This window comes from Penicillium citrinum (genome assembly GCF_028827155.1).
Source record: "Penicillium citrinum strain IBT 23319 chromosome Unknown utg000006l:1.0-3011923.0:1.0-3012962.0, whole genome shotgun sequence".
NCBI classification, from domain to species: Eukaryota; Fungi; Ascomycota; class Eurotiomycetes; order Eurotiales; family Aspergillaceae; genus Penicillium; species Penicillium citrinum.
The window spans coordinates 2,163,582-2,179,947 of NW_026622691.1; the positions used below are offsets into that span (position 1 = coordinate 2,163,582).

Sequence of the window (16,366 nt, forward strand, 5' to 3'; positions counted from 1 at the left end):
TTATGTCTCACCGTGGACCCAAAGACCAAGACCTGTTCTCGGAAATGGAAATGGAAATGGAGAGGAACGAAGCATGACCCACTTGAGACCCTCGAATTGCTGGGCAGAAGCTTGTCTTCTCCGCATCCGAGAAGGAAGAGATGAATTGCAAGCCAATGATTAAGTTCAAGTCCCACTGTTTTCCAATTAGCTCGGAACTGGATTTCGCCCCGGTCCTTGATGCACTGGGGCTATTGCGCAGTCTCCGTGCGTCGGTGGTCCATCGGATGACCGTTCCCTGGCGAAATATCCGGGCGCGTGGCTTGACACGCGACAGTGGCATTGCTTGGGAAAGCTTGATGAGAGAACTTATTTTGAGTGGCGTTACATGCGATCTGTGCTTGGGCCATTCTTTATGATTTTGATCTGGGGTGTCGCATGTCACAGTGGCCACTTCGGGTTTGTTTCGTTTCTCATGTTGTCGGCAACCGAAATTTGCCGACTTTAGGCTCCTAGCAATGAGATTAGCCAGTGGAATGCCGGCGATAGTGTGAACACGGGTTAAGCACCGAATCGGTGGATACCAATCTCTTTAGTGGTTTGTATACTAACCAAAATGAATTAGTGATCTGTTTCATTCTTCCGGATCATCCGGGATGAATGGGTGTGTACATACGCGTAGGCGTTTACCGAATGATGAGCGGATACCAGATAGATCCAAATCCATGGATGGTAGAGCAGAGGTCTGATATGGGATAATAATAAAGGAAAAGATAACGCCATTACTTAGAGAATTTAGAAGGTGGGACGTTGTGTAACCTTGTCAGCACTTTGTTTCTGGCGAGGAATACTGATAGATCAACGGCTAGTTTGTTTTATTGACACTTCATTGTTACTCTGTTACGGTAATATACGTATCAATGCATAAAATGTGAGATCAATACGTGAAATAAAAATACGCGTGCCTCCGCCAATGAGACAATAGTGTCTATATCATACATTTGTAAGTTCCTGTAGTAATTCTACAATCATGCAGTTACTACCATGCCACATCGAGAAGTAGACAGAATCCTTCCAGTTTAATCCCTGTCAAGTCTGTGTGTTTTGCATCATCTCTTTATATATATACTCTAATTGCGCCCGATCATATCTAAAAAGATCGAAATCCGCCGATACATTTCCAACGGATTGGAATACATTGGAAAATGCCCACTCTCCTCGATCTGCGCCAATTCCACTCCTCCCTTCTCTAATCGCTCAAGATACGAGAGCCCTCTCATCTCCCATCCAAACATAAACATCGTTGGAAAAGGCAGTGCCAAGAAAATGCCCAATAAATCCGCCTCGTCAGAGAGATGCACCATCGATTCGAAAATTGGTCGAATCGCTTCAGGTCGAACTCGCGCCCGTAGAGTGCTCGCGTACAATGCGCTTCCGTAAGCACCACTAGTTCGGGTCCGGTCGATAAAGGCATTGAAGAAGACCTCCGGATCATTCGATTGAAATGTGAAGATCTGCCGACTGAGAAAGCAGTCTTCGGGGGCCAGATTACCCTTGATGTTCACAAAGCTAAGTACTCGGTCTGGGTTGCGCTGTGCTAGGTAGAGTGCCGTGAGTCCGCCCATTGAGTGGCCCATCAAGTGAAAGTGAGTGATTTTGAAGTGCTCAAGGAAGGCTTCTGCGGTATCGACAAGGAAAGGAATATCGGTCGCCGAGAGTGTATCGCTATTGGTGTGGCCACAGCCTGGAGCGTCATAGGCAATATATCCATGCTGCTTCAAATATGGATGAATATGTACATCTGCCAGATCTTCTTTGCAGGACCCAAAGCCATGTAAGAACAAAAGGGGTGGATTGGATGTTAAACTGTGAACTGCAGACACCTCAAGCTTGACGTCCCGGACTCGGAGTGGAACGGTTTCGTAAGTGAGTGACATTCCGATGATAGACAGAAAGAAAGGGGGGGGGAGGTAATGAAGGGAACACAGTCTAAATGAGATTGGCAGTCTATGGAATTGGTATTGCCATCAAAATGGCAAAATAATGGAATTATACATGGCAAAGTTGCCATCCTGACATCAAGATCGGTCAGCAATCTCGGGGAGAAGACATTTCGCCGATGCGATTCCAAGAACGGAGATTTGTCACCGAAAACTTAGAGCAAGGTACGTTCGGAATGAAATTAGAATACATAATATTATCATTCGAGAGCTATAAAATTACTTAATGACCTTTCAAACAGAATACTGCAAGACCTTTTTTGGGGGGGGGGGCTTCTAAAGCCCCTCTAGTTTATACAATGGCTCCAATTTGGCAGATCGTTGGAAGAAGATATAACGCCGAACAAACCAGGGCAACCAAGTACCAACCTGGTACCGTGCATGCTTGCTGACTGGGACTCCGAAAGTATAATCAAGCTCTTCAAGAGTGCGTTGCCTGTCCACATTAGTAGAGATTCATCGGAGAGAGGTTTGGTGCTGTAAAACTTACATCGTTTCTGGAACGACAAAGAATATGACAGCGAAGGCGAGGATGTTCAGTCCTGCATAGAACCCAAAGGCTGAAACACGCATCAGCTAAATAGTGCTTCTTCTTTAGTTGTTTTATGAATACGTACCTCCAGTAGGTGTTGTTTTCTTCAGCAACGAGGGAAATGTAAGGCTAAGAGCACTTCCCACCGAGTTATTGATACAAATCGTAAAGGCTGCCCCCAGTTCGCGATGAGAAAGCGGGAAAGCCTCGCTGAAATAGATCGAGGGAATGGGTCCAATTCCTGCAATGGTCAGTAAGACTGGATGCTCACATACATAACAAAGATTGACACATCCTACCGGGTCCATATAAAGCCGTAAACATGTAGATGAAAAAGGCAATCAGAGGTACTCGGGCTCCAGACTCCACGGGAATCAAGAAACAGCACCCTGCAGCCAGGAGACACCACGCCATATTAGGGAAAGTAAATAGCAAGAGATTTCGGCGACCAAAAGTGTCCATGGTCCAGACAGCTGGTAGAGCGAAGAAGAACATGATCAAACCGAAGCCGAGAGAAGCAAGTAGACAATCACGCGGAGAATAACCGGCTTGCTACACGAAATATTAGTGTCGAACTTTTCGTAATCTTGATATATGTCCTTACTTCAAATATAGTTGATGAATAAAAGCTCATGATGTTGATCCCCGAGAATTGTTGCGATATAACTATAATTGCACTCGAAATCATTGCGCGGCGGAGACGAGGCACAGTAAATAGCTCCCATACCCGATGAAGGAGAGATTTTCCCGAAAAAGCATCACGTTCGGTGATGACTTGACAGTGCGCGTAGTACTAAAAGCCGTCAGTTGATGTATACTCCACCCATGAAAAGAACGTACCAAATCCCTAGCTGCAATAAGCTCCGTATTGCGCAAGCGACAGAATGCCGCAAAGGCTTCTTTATATCGACGCTTTTTCATCAGCCATCTTGGAGATTCTGATATCGCAGTTAGCCCTGTTCGTGAGGTTGAAAAGTTTGATCTTACCAGGGCAAAACCACACAAATATCAATACTGGCACGGCCGGAGCAAAGGCAGCGGCCAATTGAAAGCGCCAAGCCAGTCTACCGATCCGATAGAAGATCAAATTGGAACAGAACCCTCTATTATTCAAGTTAGCTCACGAAGATTGCAGTGTCAAGTGTGGTAGGATGATGTACACAAAAATTCCAAATGCCACCCAAAGCTGAAAACTCGTAACCAGGCCACCTCGAATCGAAGCCGGACTAATCTCAGCACTGAAAACCGGGATGGTTGATACCTTCACACCCATGCCTAGAGAGCCTATAAGCCAATGTCACATCTCATCAACATCAGAAGGCTTGATCATACCGAGACCCATGAACAGCCGACACAACAGGAGACCCCACCAATTCTGAGTGAAAGCCTGGGCAAGAACAGGGAAGACACAACTGATCAATCGGTTAGAAAAAAATGGCCATATACTTTGTCTAGAAAGTCTCACAATAAACCTGTTAGAAAGATGGTGCCACGTCGGCCCAGCCAATTATTCAGAGGATCTGCTGCCCAAGCACTACGCTCCGTCAGATATGATCGTTTGATAGCTATCACGCCTTCAAATACTCACCTCAAGAGTCCGAAGAGGGTAGGGCTATAGTAGTCGCACATGTTAATGAAGACAAAAAAGAATCAATCTGAGTTTCCAGCTTACCCAGAATTGATGACCCCAATAAGCCACGTATTATCCGCAATACCAAACTCCTGTGGAAAGGAAAGATTGGCACCATTTGCACCGGTATTATCCCATCCCTGCACTGCTGATCCAAGAGAGCATAAGGCAATACTATAGTACAAAGCCTTGGGTAAATGCCATTTGTCTGTTGCGATGTTAGCATAACGAAAACACCAAAGGGCAATCCACGCACGGGTATATTCTCGTCTCAGATGATATTTGTCGTCTTCATTCAATTCAGACAGATTCTCAAACTCCTTCTGATTCTGTGCTACCAGCGCTCCTTTCTGGAATGTTTCGACCTGGTCCTCGAAACCAAATTCCCGGCAAAAACGGAGTACGCGATCGTACAGATCAACCTTGGTGATACCAGCTAGAGGATTATAGATCCTACACATTCAAGTCAATATATTTAATCTCCTTCAAACATAATTTCGAGTACCTTCATCGTACCTTGCATTGACATTGCGACTATAGCTCCCCAAATCCGCTTGAGCCTCGGCATCCTCCACAAATACCGAATTCGGCTTGAGATCTTCGTCCAGACTGTGCTTCGACATGATGATTATTTTGCAAGCTCTTTCTGATGGAAGAAGATCTCCAGGTCCCACAGCTCAAATATATACTCCACCGTCAACCAGACAGTCTCACCATTGGCAGATCGATCAAGATGGAATCCGGGGTACGCTAGCGGCGCCGATCGAGCATGGAACCAATGGCGGCGCGTCAATTCCCTCGCTCATCTGGTCATGATGCGGGGTGCCCTGCGTGTGCCAGCGGCGCCAATGCCGACTTCTTTGTCCTGTGTGTGACCGCAGGGGTGAGGGCATCGAATCAGACGCGCTGGAATGTGTGGCTTGAGTCGGTTGTTGGCCGTGATCCTCGGGAATAGGCCGGCCCTGTGCAGGTCAGGAATGCCCTGCGTGGGCATCTTTCGCGGTGGTACGATAACACTGCAGGATGAAGGGATCGTGTAAGCAAATGAGTCTGTTTAATTGATTGATTTATCTGGTGTCCTGCGTGTCTCCTATGCATGACAAGGTCCACCTGAGGGGGGTTCAGTTGTCCGGTAGACAGATTCATCTGTGGGATTGGGAGGTATATAGTCTCTTGCGACCTGACCATGTATCAAGGCACTTCTGTCCAATTCTTATCTCAAAATTACCTTTGAAGTCCATTATATACAGTACTAGCAACACGAGTCAGCAATATGGGCAGCGCAGAAAATGTGACTTGGCTTCAGAAGCTCTCCGAGCAGCGTAAGAAAACACCGCTTCAAGATGATCAGCTTGGCCATCTCTAACTGACTGGTGCTTGTCATAGTGAATGTCGACGTGGATTGGATGGACCCGGCATACACTTTGAGCATGCCCATTGTCCCCCACGACATGACCAGCAACCAAGGCTGGGTACATGAGCAAATGTGTAACCCAGTCAATGCGGAGCTTTTCAAGAGTGTAGTGAAAGAGTACAAGGACCAGGGATGGCTGGCAATTTACACTCGCATGGTATCGTTCCATTGATTGCAATATGAACAAGAGCATTACTCATATAATCTATCTAGGCATGCCTGATGTCGAAGGCCAATCTCGACAATATTCAAGGCCGCTGTCTTCTCCAGACCCTCCCTTCCGATGCTTATGACACGGAGAAAACACTCAAGCAAGCACGAGCCTATGCTCGCGAATTCGAAAAGCTGGGTGTCTCCAAAGATCGCTTCTGCATTAAAATCCCTAGCACCGGACCGGCTTTGAGTGCTTGCCCGGTTCTCAAAGAAGAGGGCATCCGCACACTCGGAACTGCACTCTTCAGTGTTCACCAAGCCATTGCAGCTAGTCAGGCTGGTTGTTTGTATATCAGCCCATACTATAATGGTAAGAGTAATCCTGTCTTCTATTACCTTTTGGGCAATTCACTGACTCAATTTCTACCGGTAGAGGTTCGCGCACATGATGAAAGGGAATTGTGGCCTCAGTCTGACGACCCGGCACTGTTACACCCAATGTCACCTCGCCTGGTCCAGATTCTAGAGACGTACAAGCGACTCTATAAAGAGACTGGCCAGGAACAGCCCTTCCTCAAGAATGCCAGGTATGTAAAGGAAAGACACCGTGAGAGGAGCCAAAACTAACAGGCGAGATAATAGTTTCATCTCCCCACAAGAAGCAATGGCAGCTGGTGAGCTGGGCTGTCACTCAGCGACTATCTCTCATACAGTGCTCACTGAATTGGCAAATCTCCCATATGATGGAGCGAAACAGCCCGGTGAAGGAGTGAATAAGCCGGCTCATCCTTACAAGAATGCAGCTCCCACGCCGGAACGTCTGAGGAAGATTGCTCAGACTGACCCACTGATCGGTCCTAACTGGGACGGAAAGCTGTCTAGAACAGATATCGACTACCTTGCGAACGGAGGTGCTGAGCTGGACAAGGCAAATGAAGCAGACCCGGAGACAAAGAAGCGATTGCGGGAGGCCCTTGCTTTGTTTGTTGGAGCAGAGAAGAGAAGCCAGGCGAAGATCGAGGAGGCCATGAAGGTTGTTTAAGAAGGCTTTTCCCTCTCATTTCATACTTGACATGTCTCTCGCTTAGAGGTAGATTATCTTGGATTTGCGAATGGATTTGCCAGTTGGAAATTTTGGTTGTTGAATGTTGCTTCTTCACTAGTCGATGATGCGGGTGCTGAATTGACTGTATCCTGAGACAACGGAAAAGGTAAATCATTGGGGATCATCGTAGAGTTTGCATTATATTGTATATCGGAATCTCCTGGTGGTGTGGTGATATCTAAACCGGAGTGCTGTGTCCAGAAAAATGCGGAATCATTGATCAGATGTGATGGGCTTGTCTCATATCCGAGTCCCATTTCTTTTGGAGGTGTGACTATAGCCATATCAGGAGACGTTTCCCATACTGCCAAGTTACTCCTCATGTTGTTTGAGGGGAAATGTACTGGTTCAGCCTTGGGTGAGTTAGACCACTCCCAATCGTCTGCGTTATAGGTTGGTTGGGTAAGAGGTGGGAGATCATGCCCAGGTGCTTGTACTGGAAATGATATAATATCGGAGGTAGCAATCGAAGCGCTAGTTTGCGGTAGTATGGTATCTGAGATAGCCGCCCTTTGTCCATGTATGATTACAGTTGGTCTCGTGTCCGCTAGCATCGCAACCACAGCGGGGTCGATTGGCCGGGGTTGGCGCGGAACACAGTCACCTGGTTGGCAGAGAGAGCGAAGAGTATTAAGTTCCCGGAGAAGGTCATCACGCTCCGATATAAGATCTTGGATGACACAGGCCGCCTGGTGAGATCTTTCTTCCTGCACTCTGTGATAGGAAATACTGGCGTCTACAATGACGTGCTTAGAAGGACGTTGCTCGGAGTTCAGCATAGGGAGTAGACTAGTCAACTCCTGGAAAAGTCATCAGCATAAGGAAGTAGCTTTTCCTAGCTACTTATTCACTGACCGTCAGACGTTCGCTAAAGGCCTCCCGTCTTGACTTCTCGAATTCGCGGTGTAGAGCGCGATCCTCGGCCGTCCAGTTCCGAACTCTCTTTTTCTTTGCTTTCTGTGTTCCCGAGAAAGAAAGATCCATATTTGTATACGAATGCGTGTTTATGGTACCTTGATTCATCATGTGTGTGAGTTATGATGAGGATTCAGCCGGAGTGAGGATATGCCGAGATGATCTGGGGAAGTGGGGGAAATGCGGAGAAGCTTCGGCTGTGCCTGTTCCGGGGTAACTCTTATCGTGTCTACGGGCTATTGCTCTTCATTAAAACAATGAATAAGTTCAAGGCTCTAATGTAGAGCCTAGTCGCAGAAATTTAGATGTAAGTAGTGAGAGATATCAGAGTCCTAGCGCATGAGCATATACAAGCTACATCAGCTCAACAAAAGTACTACTTTTGTTGAGCGGAATAAGTGGCAGGATTCTAGTAGAATCCGAACATAGGTACTTCTATAAAAAAGGTGCAACCGAGCGATAAAGGAAGACTTCATCCAGTTCTTTGTGACTCTGGACATCCTTGCTTAGGTCTTTGTTGCATCACCGATAATGGCTATCCTCATATTATCCAAGAGGTTATTTGCCGCATTGGAATGTCCATATACGCCTCCCTCGAACAATTCAGTTGCATCTTTCCCTATTGCGCCTGCGATCAATGCCGGGCCTCCAGGATGTTCGGCCACGAAGGCCGAAATATCATGCACCGCATCTCTGATAACAATCAGATTACGCCCTGTTCTCGTCTGCTCTTCGTATTCTTCCCAATTCCAGACTGGTAACTCGTCAAGCGGCACACCCCAGTCCACAGCTTCACCTTCCTTCTTTAAATTCTCTCGTTTCCGCTGAAGAATTGATTTATTGATCTCGTTCTGTGGGAATCGTTTTAGGTTGGTGGCAAGTCCAAGAAGAGACAAAAAGGAAATCATCCATTTTCCAGGGTCAAAATCGTACCACCGGATCCCGGTTCGATAGTCAGTTGGAAACTCATGGTGATAGTTATGATATCCTTCGCCCATGAGGAAAAGGGTGATGGCCAAAGGGCTTTGTCGTGCAGATTTAGCAGCTGTAAATGGCTGATCACCAACCCAATGAGCGAGAGAGTTCACGCAGAATGTAAGTTGTTGCTGTACACTTGTTCCTATACAGCCCGCCCAAATAAAACCGCCGACGAAATCTTCGTCAAGATATTCACAAACAAGTGCAGGAACGAGGTATCCCATAAAAGCGAATAAAGGGACGAAGTATCGCCTCTGCCATTCGACTATGCGATCGGATTTGAGATCGCTAATATCCACATGACCGGTACTGGAGGTTTTGTTATTTTCAAATAGAATCCATCCTACATGCGCGTAGAAAAATCCCTTTTTGATACTATATGGGTCTTGGTCCGTATCAACGTAGCGGTGGTGAGCACGGTGGTCGCGGGCCCATTTTTTGATATGGTCTTGCCCGGCACCGGCACCGAGAAGTGCAAATATGAATCTCAAGGCTGTGTTGGCGGTGTATGTCCTGTGTGCCCAGAGACGATGGTAGCCTATCCATATATTCATCAGGTGAGAAGCTGCAATCAAAGGCGTGAATTCGTGTATTGTCAAGATGATACAAAAACCTACCGGTAACGATAGCAAAGGAGCGCAAGTATGCGTAAAACACTCCAAATAAAAGAGTCCTATTCTTAAGAGGAACCCAAGGAACACATAAGAGGGCTCCAAGGGGAATTATAACGATTGCGAAGGTGTTTCGTAGGTTGAACGAAAGAAAGGTTGGACTATTTGAGCTCCTTGTAATAGGAGGTCGAGAGGGAGGCTGGACAGTTGCATGGCTCTGTTTTCTTGGGAGCAATAATGCCGCTGGCTCCACAGTGAGCTGCTGCATTTTGATGATATGAGTGTATTCAAAAGGAGATATGATTCTTGAAAAGGTATTATCTCCGCATTTAAGACACTACAAGAGGCCTTGGGAGCAGTGACACCCAATATATCCACCATGTCCACCCGCCGGACTTCAGATTGACAAAAAGTGACATGTCAGGACCTCAGCTGTGTCTTGCATCAATAATGTACACTTTCAGGTTGTTTCCAAGTCCTAAACCTGGTATTTGGAAGTCACACGAGCAAGCCACGTTGCACGAATAGACCATAAACAATTTGATAGTCCTAGCCTGCCAATCAATTGAGGAAAATTACGCGTCTGGACGACGACTGCTATTGGGGAAGTGATAACTTTGATTCATTTTCACAGATAGCTATCAAAAGCAAACATGGCGGGTTGTAGTGATACAGCTTGCAGGCAGTTCAGCTTCAAGAAACTTGGGTTTGGCCAGTCAAAATGATGCCCTTGTCCTATTTGGCCCTTTCAAAAGTACGAAACAGGTGACTATCGTGGGAACCCAAGAACCGATAGCTTTATATATTCTGAGATCGATCTTTGGTCGGTATTTTCACCCCGTATAGTTCTGTTTTTCTTTCTTTTTGCGGGGTGCTGTGTGACAGCTGAGGAAACCTTATTTACCAGCAATCATGCATGCATTCGGACCAGAAAAGTGTGATAATGCACACATTTTCAATAGTACATATTCCTTCTTCTTGAATTTGGTCAGGGATCTGCAATCATCTACCTCAGGTTTGAGAGGATCGCTGGAGGGATTTGTATTAAACTTTTACTTTCTACAAGCCTTGCTCGCTCTAGATGACAGGTCTTCCGATGGTCATCACTCCAGCGAGGGGCTCGTGTCATACTTTGACATTTAATATTTAAATATTATCAGAGCATCTGGCAATAACTCGATATCTCTTTTTGACCAAATTCGACAGCCTGTCGCAACCATGGAAGTCTTCAAAATGTTCAGCTCAATCGAGCTTACGCTTCCGCCGTTGGAGATCTTCAAAATACCCTCCAAGCCACTCGTGAGAATGCCTATCATGCCTCGAAATACCCCGACGGGAAAAGTTTTCCATCCACTTGAGGTGAACCCGCGGTTTTTCAATTTGACAATGGGCTCTGATTTTGTTTTCACTTTCGTGGCAGCATACGTCAGTGTGGTATTTCTGTTGAACAAATTCAATGATGCACGACAGTATAGACCTTGGTCTATGACAAGAACGACTGCCTTCAAGGTATTTATGATAGCACACAACTCAATGCTCGCATTGTTTTCTGCATGGGCTATTTCCGGAATGATCTATAATCAGTTGGTACATTGGTACTCAGCAACATCAGGGTTAGAAAGAGGTGACCCTAGTCTCGTGGTAGAATATCTCTGTAACATGGACTCAAAAGATTACCGAAGTATGTGCTGATAAATTTTGGAGAGACATTACATCCTTCTCCAGGTATTGTTCATTCTCTAATCCACTTCCAATTTAGTCTTGACAAAGCCGCTTCTTGGATCCGAAGAAAGAATCATTTACATGTATTGGATCTTTTACGTTAGCAAATTTTACGAAGTAGTGGACACGCTCATTATTCTCGCGCGAGGAAAGAGGAGCTCAACTTTGCAAACCTTCCATCATGCTGGCGTTATAATAATAGGATGGACTGGGTTAAGATATGAATCTCCCATGGCTCCTCCAGGCGCAATTTTGAACGCGGCAGTACATACCTTAATGGTAAGTTCAAATAAGTTCAAAGTTCCATTCGGAAGTGCCCAGGTGGTATTTTGGCGAAAATTTGTAACTAACAAGTATCTTTCTCAACTATATTCAGTATTTCTACTTCACTCTTCAAACGCTTGGGATATCCGTCTCCAAGCGGTTTAAGCGTGCATTGACCAGCATTCAGATTGCCCAATTTATTGTGGGTCTGGGCTTTGCTCACTTCTATCTCTTCGTGAATTATAAAGCTCCAATGCACAAAGACCAAGCTCCAGGAGCAGACTTGCTGCACGGAAGCGCTCAGTCACCCAATGGGTCTAATGGGATTGGCACGTTTCCGTGCTTGGATAACCAAGGAGGAGCGTTCCCTTTGGTCGTTGCAAGCTCTTATCTTTTGCCATTGATATACCTTTTCGTGGAGTTCTACATCAATTCATATGGTGGGAAGACCGCGGCTCCGACCACGACAATTACGCGCACGACAGCACCCAAGACTGAATGAGAGGTCCGAACCGAAACACAATCATGTATTTAGTCAGAACCAACCTGCACGATGTCGAAAGATGACATCGCAACTTCAAGTTTAGGGAAGGAAATTCCTGATTCTGCACGTGGTTGTAGCCCTACATTGTGGAATATGTAGCTTGGGTTACATGAAGATATCCACACGAAATGAGCAACGGCGAATGCATTTTGATTACTTTGATTATTTTTTTATTTTTTTAATAAAAAAAAAACAATTATATATATTTCTTTGAATGTAAAGGTCAAAGCTTCTGAGCTCATTGATGTCAATCCACCTGCGACGAGGTATTGATCAAATCTAGAATGGTCGGTCGTATTCTGCCCTGTGGCTGTGCGCGCCTCATACTGTAGCAGCAAAAGTACCCTGACAAAAAAGAAACAGCCAGAAGATGCAACGCCCCATCAGGAAGCAGGATTCGGAGAACATATGTAGTACAGTACAATAGTGAAACTGGTGGATTAGGGGCAGCCCCTTCTAGTGTACTTTTAGAGAAAAATTTGGTAGATCAGGTGTGCCCAAAGGTAGTGGCCCCAGCCAGGCAGCGGCCAAGAAGTTCAGAATGGAGCATAGCTGGAGCGCCTCAAAACATGCACGACACCGAAAAAGAAATCAAAGGGAAAAGAAAGATTCCGAGGGAAAGGGGAATTGAGAGGAGAATTACGGAGTATTCAGTTGGTGGACTAGTACTCCGTCAAATAAGTTAATTATGATTTTGTAGTCCAAAAGAGCGAAATAACCCGATGTATACGGGGGAAATCGTGTCTGTTTTCAGGCATTCCAATGGCTTCGTGCCTCAGTAAGGCTGAGCCACGCGGGTCTCGCCTGTGGAAACCTTGTGTGACGCACTCTAACAGATCGAATAGGGTGAAACAAAATGAGAAGAGTGGATGATGATGACAAAATTGCCCCTGAAATGGTCAAACATGAGAAATAATAATATTAAAATCACAAAAATAAAAAAAATTCCAAAAATTTACTACAGTATGTACGTACAGTATTGTGTTAGGGCTAGAGCAAGATGACCGCTGACTCGATCGAGTTAACCCGGCGAGAATCAGAAAAAAAAAAAATCTAAAACGACAGAAAATCGCGCGAACCACAACTGCCAAGACGGCTTTGACGTCGAAGAGATCAGCAGTGGACCGTCTAGAGCTTTCAGCACAAAAGGATAGGGGGGGAAAAAAAGAGTGGCGAAGGACGGGGGAGAAAAGTGGAGAAGAGAAAAAGTCTCCAAAAGTTGCTCTCTCTTTTTTTTTATATCAACTTTTACCAACTTGATCAACTTCAGCTCCATCCAATGTCACTTTTCCTCCACTTAAAGCCTTCCTCTTTTGCATGCGCTCGTGCTGAGCAATAGCATTAGGCCTAGTGGCTTTTTTTTTTTTAAAAAAAAAAAAAATCCCTGCTGTGATTGACTCCTTCAAATCTCCGGCTGGTCTGGTCTGACTCTCAATCTTCCTTCTAACCTGTCGATCGTCCATTTCTTTACACCATCAGGTTGGACAGCTTTTGAATTGAAGCTGCACGCTTATCACGGCCCTTCCCGAAACTTAACAAAGCTCGTGATAATTCCGACTGTGCCAAGTCATTCTCGCGCAGCTTCAACCATTTCATCGGTGATCCTCCTGCTCACCGCAACGATAACGCAACTATCCAAACGCCCTACCATTGAGCATTCCGGTCCAGTCCTGGCGTTGGACTCTATCCCGTGCTCTTCTCCTTTTCCCACATTCTTTCGTGATAAGTGCATCTGCACCCTTCAGGATCCCTTCACCGAGCTGTTCTAAGCCGAAGGGACTTCCACCATTTTCAATCTTGTCTCGATTCTTGCGCGATTGATCCCTTGCCCTTTTGTCACCATGGACGTCGACTTATAGCTGTCGTTCTCCTCTTCCCCATTCTTACTTTTTTACTCTCGATTTTACTCTCTCTCACTGCACTTCAAGCGTCTTTGATATTCCCATACCCCCCCATCGGCTTTGTATTGTCTTCTATTTGATATCCTCCTTGCGTGGCCGATCTTTCCAATTTCAATCTCAGACTCGCGTGTCTCACCCTTGTCAACCACACTGCCATCGAACGGTCATGGCCCCAAACCCTTTCCTCTGCCTGCGCACCCTCTGTTGCCCCACATACTGGTTCCGACATGGTGATCGCGTCGACAACAACGCCAACCGAGAACAACACTGGGAGACTCCTGTCCCAGGAACTTACAAATTCCTCCCCGGTCGTGGATGGCACCTTATCCAACGTGACGATTCCGACTTTGAAGAAAAAGTACCCGCCGCACTCGTCTACTGTCGCATCCTCCACCGATATATGTTCGAGTCTGAACTCGAAGAGCGATGCCGCTGGTTCTCGGCTCCACTGCACAAGGGCGCTCAGCCTGAGAAACTTCGTTTCTTCTTGCTCGACGACGGTGTCCACTGGGTTGCTGGATGGGATGCTAAGGATCGCTTCATTCCGGGCCCTTATCCCAAGTGGTGGCTCGATGAGGATGGTGAAACGATGCGTCGAGGCGTCTCGCCACCCGCCAGTGCGAACGTCTCTCGCTGCAACAGTATCGTCATTCCCAAATTTGATTAAGTGGGAGATATTGAGATTTTGTTGAATACCAACTACCCTCAATACCAATACCATTACGACAGAATTCAACCACGCATCTTTTTGCCTTTATGTTTTTCAACTCTGGCAAGCGTTCTAGCGTGTTCACTGGTTATCAAAAGTGCTATTTTTTTTTCTAGGTTCTGCGTGATGACTGGGTCGGCTTTTCGGATGTTCGGTGTCTTTGTTGCGACTTTCTGGTTTTTTTTTTTTTGCTTTTACATAGAGTAGATTTGTTTCATGCGATCGAGAAAGCTGATTACTATCAGCGCATAATGAGAGATTCTGTTACATGCCTAGCCCGCGAGCCCTACTCTGTTTTCTGTACATGTATCACTAATTAAAGTGGTTATTACCATCATGATATATATCATTCGATCGGAAGCAAGTATGATTGTTTTGGTGCTTGCAGCATTCATCACATCTGCCCCCAGAAACGGTTCCATACATTGCCGTAAACATAGTAGTTCTTTTCTTTCTTTGAATTTATTACCCTTTTTTTATTACCCTATTCAATGTCGTATAATACAATCTTATATAGAGCTTTATGCATCGAGTCTTGATGGTTTCTTTCTATCCTAATTCTACTTTTGGCTATATTTTCAAGTACCTGCTGCAGTGGTGTAGTCTAAGTTTAAGAGCCCTTGCAGATCGCTTTTACCTGTCGTCCTACTATTTTGAATAGACATACCGCGTTCTGTTTATACTATTATTCACGGGACCTTGATGAGGTGAAAGGAATGACAGACAGAAGCCCTTCTGTCTGTCGTTCTTTTCTTTTGAAACTAAGGTTATGGCACTGCACAGCCCAGCGAAAAGAACATCAGATCAACTGACTTGTTCTAAGCTCTATCAGTCTTTTCAAGTGCGATGGTGGCTTTGATGATCTCAATTTCCCATGGTCTGTAAGTCTTTCACTTCCATAACCAGCGGAGATAGTCGGAGTTAAGTTCAGGTGACCAGCATCAAAACAGAACATCCAATAGACTTTGTCCTGACCGACATCTTCCAAAAATGATCTCACCATTCTCGAATCTCTCCTATCATTATTACCAACATCATGAAATGCATTCTGGCCGGTTCTAGCGGGTTCGTGGGTCACGAACTCCTTGAGCAATGTCTGAAGAATCCGTCCGTGACCTCTATTGTAGCTCTAAGCCGGCGCGAATTACCGCCACACGATAAGCTTCAGGTCGTAATCGTCGAAGACTTCTCGTCGTACCCTGATACCGCCAAGGAGGCTGTGAAAGATGCCGATGCATGTATTTGGTATGATTCATACTGCATTGTTCTCGTGTTAGATCTTTGATGCAGTATCAGCTCGCTGACTGATCGCAGGACCATCGGTCTCACGCCCACGAAAGTGCCTGATGAAGAAACAGCCCGGCGAGTAAGTATCGGGTACACCACAACTGCCGCAAAACTTTTCAACGAGAACTGTCGAAAGCCTTTTCGATTTGTCTATTGTAGTGGTGCTGGGGCAGAACAAGATCAGACTAAACCGCTCTGGTTCATGCAAGATTATCGACGTATTCGGGTATGGCTCTTTATATCTCCTTTATTCCTGCAGTCGAATGACTCGATCCTCAATCTGAATTTTCACAGGGACAAGTTGAGAGTGAAATTCTCAAATTTGCTAATGAAAATGCGGGATTTGAGTCTTATATCGTGAAGCCGGGTTTGATCTTTTCACGTGGTGTTCCCCTTCCTAGCTTCGTGTCCAATATTGCAACATCAATCAAAGTGGACAATTTGGCTGCTAAAATGCTAGATCTCGCTCTGAAAGGCGGGGAAAAGAAAGTGTGGGAGAATTCTGAGGTCAATTCTGGGCTTTAAAGATTGCAGGACAGTCGTGGAGAATGCAAGTTTTGTTTGGCATGTCTTATCTCTTCTATCTGCAGTCGTATTTGGTGGTGATGACTTAATCTATACT

The 16,366-nt window shown here is 45.7% G+C and overlaps 7 protein-coding genes across 7 annotated transcripts; 4 read left to right on the forward strand and 3 right to left on the reverse strand.

The window, feature by feature from the left end:
• Nucleotides 1-1,109: 1,109 nt before the first annotated feature.
• On the reverse strand, nucleotides 1,110-4,764 carry N7469_007341 (uncharacterized protein; the record flags this gene model as incomplete). Its single annotated transcript, XM_056646259.1, has 15 exons — nucleotides 1,110-1,723; nucleotides 2,345-2,415; nucleotides 2,470-2,539; nucleotides 2,597-2,752; nucleotides 2,811-3,063; nucleotides 3,116-3,304; nucleotides 3,352-3,449; nucleotides 3,499-3,614; nucleotides 3,672-3,795; nucleotides 3,844-3,923; nucleotides 3,977-4,045; nucleotides 4,100-4,123; nucleotides 4,184-4,349; nucleotides 4,398-4,594; nucleotides 4,658-4,764. 15 exons carry the CDS (start codon nucleotides 4,762-4,764, stop codon nucleotides 1,110-1,112), a joined length of 2,334 nt encoding a protein of 777 aa, XP_056499700.1.
• Nucleotides 4,765-5,414: 650 nt separating this feature from the next.
• N7469_007342 (uncharacterized protein) lies at nucleotides 5,415-6,750 on the forward strand (the record flags this gene model as incomplete). Its single annotated transcript, XM_056646260.1, has 5 exons — nucleotides 5,415-5,463; nucleotides 5,528-5,712; nucleotides 5,769-6,078; nucleotides 6,142-6,295; nucleotides 6,351-6,750. The coding sequence occupies 5 exons, from the start codon at nucleotides 5,415-5,417 to the stop codon at nucleotides 6,748-6,750; spliced, it is 1,098 nt and encodes a 365-aa protein (XP_056499701.1).
• A 53-nt stretch (nucleotides 6,751-6,803) lies between these two features.
• N7469_007343 (uncharacterized protein) lies at nucleotides 6,804-7,839 on the reverse strand (the record flags this gene model as incomplete). The annotated part of the gene is made up of 2 exons (XM_056646261.1): nucleotides 6,804-7,613; nucleotides 7,669-7,839. The coding sequence occupies 2 exons, from the start codon at nucleotides 7,837-7,839 to the stop codon at nucleotides 6,804-6,806; spliced, it is 981 nt and encodes a 326-aa protein (XP_056499702.1).
• Nucleotides 7,840-8,234: 395 nt separating this feature from the next.
• Nucleotides 8,235-9,585, reverse strand: N7469_007344 (acyl-CoA desaturase; the record flags this gene model as incomplete). The annotated part of the gene is made up of 2 exons (XM_056646262.1): nucleotides 8,235-9,244; nucleotides 9,324-9,585. The coding sequence occupies 2 exons, from the start codon at nucleotides 9,583-9,585 to the stop codon at nucleotides 8,235-8,237; spliced, it is 1,272 nt and encodes a 423-aa protein (XP_056499703.1).
• A 950-nt stretch (nucleotides 9,586-10,535) lies between these two features.
• On the forward strand, nucleotides 10,536-11,805 carry N7469_007345 (elongation of very long chain fatty acids protein; the record flags this gene model as incomplete). Its single annotated transcript, XM_056646263.1, has 3 exons — nucleotides 10,536-10,998; nucleotides 11,077-11,318; nucleotides 11,416-11,805. 3 exons carry the CDS (start codon nucleotides 10,536-10,538, stop codon nucleotides 11,803-11,805), a joined length of 1,095 nt encoding a protein of 364 aa, XP_056499704.1.
• A 2,109-nt stretch (nucleotides 11,806-13,914) lies between these two features.
• On the forward strand, nucleotides 13,915-14,415 carry N7469_007346 (uncharacterized protein; the record flags this gene model as incomplete). The annotated part of the gene is made up of 1 exon (XM_056646264.1): nucleotides 13,915-14,415. One exon carries the CDS (start codon nucleotides 13,915-13,917, stop codon nucleotides 14,413-14,415), a length of 501 nt encoding a protein of 166 aa, XP_056499705.1.
• Nucleotides 14,416-15,493: 1,078 nt separating this feature from the next.
• Nucleotides 15,494-16,269, forward strand: N7469_007347 (putative nucleoside-diphosphate-sugar epimerase; the record flags this gene model as incomplete). Its single annotated transcript, XM_056646265.1, has 3 exons — nucleotides 15,494-15,702; nucleotides 15,772-15,970; nucleotides 16,039-16,269. The coding sequence occupies 3 exons, from the start codon at nucleotides 15,494-15,496 to the stop codon at nucleotides 16,267-16,269; spliced, it is 639 nt and encodes a 212-aa protein (XP_056499706.1).
• Between the last annotated feature and the right edge of the window lie 97 nt (nucleotides 16,270-16,366).